At 38.2% G+C, this 7309-nt stretch overlaps 1 protein-coding gene across 20 annotated transcripts in view; it reads left to right on the top strand.

The window, feature by feature from the left end:
- Positions 1 to 7309, top strand: part of RALGAPA1 (Ral GTPase activating protein catalytic alpha subunit 1) — a 142416-nt gene continuing 135107 nt past the window's right edge. For 19 of the 20 annotated variants that reach the window (XM_029964221.1, XM_029964218.1, XM_029964207.1 and 16 more), the window contains exon 1: positions 5 to 110. In XM_029964221.1, coding sequence (XP_029820081.1) covers positions 5 to 110 — 106 coding nt within the window. Of the gene's footprint in view, positions 111 to 7309 lie in introns of all 20 variants that reach the window. The other variant, XM_029964222.1, reaches the window with a different exon arrangement.

The following is a 7309-nucleotide window of genomic DNA, read 5'->3' as shown; positions in this document are numbered from 1 at the left end:
CGGGATGTTCTCCAAGAAGCCGCACGGGGACGTGCGGAAATCCACGCAGAAGGTGCTGGACACCCGCAAGGACCCGCTCACCCGGCTCAAGCACTTGCGTGTCCTCATCGGTGAGGCGGCCGGGAGGGGGGAAGGGAGAGGGTCAGCGGGGGCCGCGAGTCCCGGCGCAGGGAGGACCGGGAACATGCAGGGACCGGGAACATGCAGGGACCGGGCGGCTGGGCCGGGAGGCGGGCCCGGGGCTTCCGCTCCGGGCCAGAGACCACGGCCGCGGCGGGGTGCAGACCCCCACGCCCCGGCACGGCGGGGCCGCAGCAATGTGCCGGGGGCCCGGGATGCTCTGCTCCCGCTTTTCCACCAAGATACGGACATTTCCACCGCGTCTGAAGGTGAAATTCCTTTGGCGACTGTGGAAGGAGGCGAAAAACTGCTGTGCTTACACTGTGAATTATTCTCTAGAATACATAACTGCTGGTGCGCATGAATAGAAGTGTCTGGTGCTGTGGCTCCTTAATCCATTTCCTCTGCGTTCTTACAGTAACAATTTATGTTTGTGTACGTTTTCAAGGTAAGACCTACAACAGTAAGTGCTCACTCGAATTGATGTGGAGGAGCATCCATACAGGCAATCTGAAAACACAGTTGGTCAAGGAGGGCGGGCAAGCCCTTAAGTGCCTCTGCGGTTCCATGGGAAGAGCCACTGAACCTGGCTAGTGAATTGGAAATTGTAATTATATGGAATAATTTCCTAAAAAGTCTGTGGAAAAAACCCTCTAAAGTTAACCATTCAAAAATATCTGTTAGTTGCATATGTTTGTAAAAATCTAAGTAATTGTCATCAAGCTATCCTTGAAAAAAGAAGTTTGCTCCAGAGTGTCTTTTGGACTCTTCAGTTCAGTAAATCCCTGCGTTTCTTCTGACAGTTTAACAACACATGAGCAGGGCTGGGTCAAGGGCAGCTGCATTCTGTGTTTAGTGCAGAATGCTGAATGGGTTATTTTGGGTTCTGTTCACAGTTTGGTGGTATTTATGTACCTTGTCCTCTGAAGCTGGATTCTTTCCTTTCAAAGGAAAATGGCTATTGCTCCCTTTTTTATATTGGTGTTTGAAGGAACAGGTGTTCCCATGTTGCACCATCTGCTGCTGCATGAGTTATTTTCTGCAACATAGTAATTATCTAGACTTGAAATGGAGAATAGTTGTGTAGCTAGCTATCTAAGAGCTTGGGTAGTCAGATATCTCCTCTTGCCTCCCTTAAATGTACCACTCTTCCTAACAAGCTATACTGAGCCAGTGGTGGCTTGCTCTATGTTGATTTTAGCTGCTTTATCAGTTGAAATTTAAGAGAAAAAAGCATTCTGAAGAAACTAAGTACCTCTCTGAATTTAGGTTTCCTGGCCAAAGTACGTTGAATATTTCTAGTTTTACTTTAGTCTGCAAAAGACTCTGAGCGATTTTGATCTGATCTGTTATAGATTTGATATTTCTGTTGCTTGCAATTTATTTTTACGTTTTTTCTTCAGCTTTCTTAATAATTGGATACATTCTGTAAGATGAAAGCCATGAACTTGGTGTCAAGCAGACATTCTTATTTAATCTAAGGTTTCTGTTTACTGCCTGTAAGACAGACTAAATCTGCTGGGGATATTCTCATATGATGCCTCACCCTCCATGTGTATATCTCATCTGTTGAAGCACAGCTCCCACACTATCCTTTCTTCAAGTTTGGGAGAACACAGTGTGTGACTGTGTAAGTAGGGAAAAGTGTAACAGTGTTTGGTTTGGATACATCTGCAAGATTTTGTTGTTATGCAGATATTCTTGGGTGCACGAGGTACAAAAACAAGGTCTTTTTTAGGGCAGGGGGTAAGGTATTTCTGTGTGCATTCCTACTGTAGTGCAAGACAAGTGTACAGCAGATTATTTGAAGTTTGTCTTTGCTGTGATCACCTCCTTGCTTTTTTTCCTTGAATTTCGCTACTGCCTAAAGTGGCTTCCAAAACATAAACTCTATGCCGTTTTTTCTCCAATTGTTTCTTTGACTAATCTACAGGACCAGATTAAAAAAATTAAAGTGTTTTTATAAGATAGAACTTCTGCCCAAGATGGCTTCTTATACAGGCACTGTCCTGCAGCTTGAGCGGCATAGTGCTGTGTATCATTTTTTCCTCAGTGACAACTCCCCCACCATAATAATTGCCATGTTTCCATGTGTTCAGGAGAGCCAAGTTAGCTATTGGCAACAGACTATCTGAGGGGATGAGGGAGGAAATCTCAGTTCAGCATCTTCATGAATAAAAAATAATTTTTGTTTATCTCTGTTAGCCCCTGCACGTTGGAGACTAAAAGACTGTCCAGAAGAGAATCTTCTGCAGTTTCACATCCAGGAGAAGGAGAGAATTTTCTCTTGTTCTTTAACTTACAGTCCTTTCAATAGGCCTGCAAGATGTATCGGACCAGAGTTCTTTTTTTTTTGTTTTTTTTCTGCACTCTTTAGTCCTTGGTTCAGCAACAATAAACAGGCATGGCCTTGGATTCATGATTAAGACTTGAGGGGAGGAAAGGGAGTATTAGTTCATTTTCCCTCTATTTTATCAAGACATCCAAAGCAGCAGTTCTCAGCTAAGCCAAAATAATGGAATAGTCATGAAAAGAGGTGAGTACTTTAAATTATAGACTGCTGGCTATCTATTAGCCAAAGAGGAGAAATCTAAAAAATTTAATTATGGTAAAAGATTAAGAGTCGCATCGTGCAAGGCAATAGTGCTAGTCAGGAATTGTATAAAAATATTTACAATAGTGTAATGTCATTGTTAGTAAGGACCAGAAGAGGCTGAACAATATCAAAGTACCTAATATGAAGCTAAGAGAATAGAGAGCACAAAGGCTGTGACATTTATTTTTAACAAATTAAAAGTAGTGTACATTAAATGGAATTTTTTAATTTCATCTTTTACAAGATAGCTTAGCATGCGGTGAGTTGTATTCCTCTAGGAAAAGGTATCCTGTCATTGGTGACAACTTGGTTTAAATTTTGTAAAAGATGCAAATTAGCCTGCATAAGGATATATAGAAAATTTTGTGTCTTCATAAAGCAGTGATGTACCATTATACCAAATACAATTGTAACTTTAGGAGTCCTCTTGCTACAGTCAGTGTATGGAAGATTTAGGTATGAGAATGACTGACTCATATGAGAGCAAAACTTTAATGTGGAAAGATATTGAAAGTTTTAAAATCCCTTTCTGTAGGGATAGATAGTGAAAAAGATGTAAACACATATGAAAAAACTAGGAATACTGAATTTGAAATTATGAGTTACAGTAAAATATTTTTGTCTTGGGAAGCTCTTGAGTGCTAGGCTACCAATCAGGCATACTGGGGGAAAATGCATTTGTTGTGGTTTGTTTTTGTTTTTGGTTTTTTGTTTTCTTTTTTTCCCCCCCTGAAACTATTCTGTAGATAACTGCTCTTTGCCACTTCAGTGTGCTGTTTCTGTTTGGTTCTCTGATCTGCTTTAATTTGGCTATCTTCATCTTTTTTTGTAATTCAGGAACCAAAGAAAATTCTGTGAAATTCAGGGGACTAATTCAGAATTAATTAAATGATTTGTTAAAGCAAATATAGTATGTGTCAAATTTATGCATGTCACAGGTGTAAGGTTTTTTTAGTAGAGTTTAAAGCCTTTAAGAGACCTTCAAGTAATATTATTATTGCTAAGAAACACTAAGAAAAATTGGAAAGAGATTGAAGTCTGATATCTTGGGACTTAGCAGTCTGTGAATGAAGGTAATCTGCTTTTCATCGTTATCCTGCTGCAGTATATTTCTTGGAACAACTGGAACTATTTGCTTTAATAGATTTTATCTTTTGAGATGTATTAGTTTCCTCCCATAGGGAAGTGTTTACCCCACCCCACTCCTTTTGGTTTTTTTCTTCTCGCTTCCGAGGAGTAGCTTTGAATCTCATACAGTTTTATGATACTGACTTGGTCAGTGTGTGACTTTTTATCAAATTGTACCACTGTCTTGTTTCTGTATGGTGGAAATGCTGTAACAGTTGTGTTCACTGTTTGTGCCTGTGGTAGTTAGAGTGTATAGATCTTGAACGGGAACATCAAACGGATTTTCCTTCAGTCTATGTGGCAGGGGCTCAGCCTTTTCAGAAGGAAGGCCTTGCCATAAGGCTGCCAGCTGCTGGTAGTGCAGGTGATCACTGAGAATTCTTCTGCAGATGAAAGGGGAGGCACATTGTACACCTTATGAAATAAGGTATTACCCGCAGAATGAAACCTGTGATTTTCCAGAAAATATATGTATTTTTAGCACTCCCCAGTCAATTAGCAGCTAATTGCAATTTTGGGGATCATTAAAAAGAAATAACATGGAAATAATATTACATTGTTCTTATAATGTGGCACTGTTTAATCAGACTTCAACATCAAACTAAAATTTTACGATTTTAAAATGGTACTTTATAGAAGTTTGTTCTAGTAATTTTTCAAGCATCAAATCTTAGTTGATATGTCCTTTTGTTAAAACACTGCTGTGAGCATTCTGCAAATAATTAAAGCAACTAGATATGTGACCCTTTCATAAGATCTTACCTTAACAATATTGACTTTTTGTTTTGATATCAAATATGTTGGTGCTACCTGTTGAATTTGTCAGAATGTGTAAATACATGTATTTAAAAAAAAAAGCTAAAACCTCTGAATATTTACTGAGTGCTGTGTAATCTTACTGTGTGCAAGTAAGTCAAATGAACTTACTTGGTTTAAAATTTACTTATAGAGCTGAATTCTTAAGATAATTATTTTCTTGTTGGGTTAGGTTCCCCCCTCTTTTTACATTTTGTAGAGGAGAAATTACAGGCCTGTAATCTGTTAATCCAGAGCAAAGAAAAAAGGAAATATACTGCTTCTTGTAAATTATTTTATTTGTATCTGATATCTCAAAACTATACTGCTTTTATCTCTGGAACCATGGAGAGAATACTTGTAAAATGGAACACTAAAAGAACTGAGTATCTAAAGTGTGGGATTTTTTTTTTTATTATTTTGGTTTTTATATTCCTGATGATTGGTTAGTGCTTTACATCTCATGTAAGCAATCTCTGAAGGGGAAAAGTCAAGCTATACTGGACAGAATGAAATGGGCTGTGTTGGACCCAATATATCCATTGGGATGTATTGTTTAATATTAAATAATATACTTAAACAGAGATTGCATTTGTCTACAGGGATTTTAATTTAAGAAATCTATTTCACTGACAGTCAACCCTAATGCTTCAACCGGATGGCATTCATTGGTGTTGCACATTATCAACATCAGTCATAAATGAAAAACGTTTAATGGTTGTTAAAGTGAGAGCAAATGAGAAGCTACAACAAAACTAGCTGCCTGGAGTTTTCTTGGAGAGAACTATTCCAGAAGTTTCTGTGGATGTGCAAAACTGTATTATTTTTTGCAATAGTTGTAGGGGTTTGGTTTTGGTTCTTTTTCTTGTTTGTTTTTCTTTTTCTTTCCTGGTAAATTTAAGTCAAAGGACAATGTCACTGCTGTAACTTGTGGATCTGGATGTAGGTTGCATGCAGTTTAAGAAATTAGACTTCATGTTCTGTCAGCCTTGACTTAGTCATGAACCAATTATGTTTTGGTCAGGACCAGAGGGGGAAGATTTGCTTTGCTTTAGTATTTTGGCTAATGTTGCACTCACTTGCAGAGTGCAACAGTGGCCAGGGCTACTGAATTGCAGGAGTAAGGGCTGGAGACAGATCAAAGCCCCAGGGTAGACAAAGGGGAAGCTCTGACCACTTGGTTGTGAAGGAAAAGGTTTGTGTGGGTTTAGCTTGTGGCAATTTGGAATGAAAATAAGTACATTACTATGGAAGCATTTGAAGTTGCTTAAATAAAGGCTTAAGTTGTGGAACACGTGTGAATTGTTATGGAAGTATTTCCTAAAAGTTTACTAGTGTAACTCTTCTGGAGGCTGCAAGCACCCTGAGAGAATTAGCTTGGAGAGCTGGCAGCTGCTTCTGCTCAATCGTATAAAGCACTGGTGTAACAGTTTGTATGTAGGTGATGTTCATTGGTGCTGTTAACCTGCTTATTTATTTGTAATTTTTTTTGTGTGTGTGTTTTTATCTAAAAAATGGTGGTGATTGAGAGTTTAGACTTGTCTGATGCAAAATAGAAGTCCATTAGGAGATTGCTTTAGATCTGTTCCTTTTTCAGTACCAAAAACTTCAAGAATATTTTCTTTGACAAAATTACCTTTTTTAAAAAAATTGTTTTTGGTAAATAGCTGTTAGTTAGATCTGAAACAGCTACAGTTACTGCAAATGTGAAGACTTTGTTTAATAAATTTGCGTTTGTGGTCTGTTATCAGGGCTCTTTCACTTTGACAGTGTTAACTATGCCAGAGCCAGCAGTTGGTTCCCGAGGTTTTCCACTTAACCTTTCTCAGTTACAAGCTTTTCTGTTCAAGAGACAATCCCTATGTAACTGAACCTGTCTGCTGTTTTCCTGTACAGAAGCCCTTAAATTTTTCAGCATGGAGAATTAAGAATAAGTTCTATTGTCTAATTTGATTGTATGTTAACTGGAAAGGAGGACACTGGAGGACTCTCGCTTTCTAGTGGCAGCAGTTTGTTACAAGGATTAATACTGAACATGTCAGTCTGTAGCAGGCCTCTGCTTTACAGAAATAGATCCAGAAGTCTGGCCATCTTCCAGGTCATTGTTTGCTGCAGTTGTCATTACTATTTTGGTTTTGAGTAAGGATGAGGGAAAGTGACCTAGAAGCCAGTAAGTCTTGGAATGAGACAGTATAATGTTTTTGTTATACCATGTGCTCGGACAATTTTATACATAAACAGTATAAATTCTGAAACTCTTAAAATAAAACATAAAATTAACCACAACCTAATCTGTAATGGCTTAGACTATTTTGTTAAATTTCTGCAATGCAGTGTGAACTGGTGGAAGTTCTTTTCAGAAAAGTTAATATATGTCTGAGATCTGTTTGGGGGTATTTCTTTTTAAGTTCAGTATTTTGATTGTTTACCTTTAAAGTTCTGTCCTGTGCAGAAAGGTACTAATTTACATGCTTTATAATATTTTAATTTTGTATAGCAGGCCATCATCTAAATGGTATAGATGCATTCCTCTCAACTCAATTATAAATACATAGGAGATTTTGTGGATTAGTTTATAATAATTTGTAGGGTAATACTTAGAAAACAAGATGAACAGGGAAGACAAATTATGTATAATAACAGTTAAAGGCCACTGAGATCTTCTTCCAA

The sequence above is a fragment of the Manacus vitellinus genome, unplaced genomic scaffold, assembly GCF_001715985.3.
Source record: "Manacus vitellinus isolate BGI_N305 unplaced genomic scaffold, ASM171598v3 scaffold_6_pilon, whole genome shotgun sequence".
Taxonomy (NCBI): domain Eukaryota; kingdom Metazoa; phylum Chordata; class Aves; order Passeriformes; family Pipridae; genus Manacus; species Manacus vitellinus.
This window is presented reverse-complemented; position numbering and strand designations above follow the sequence as displayed.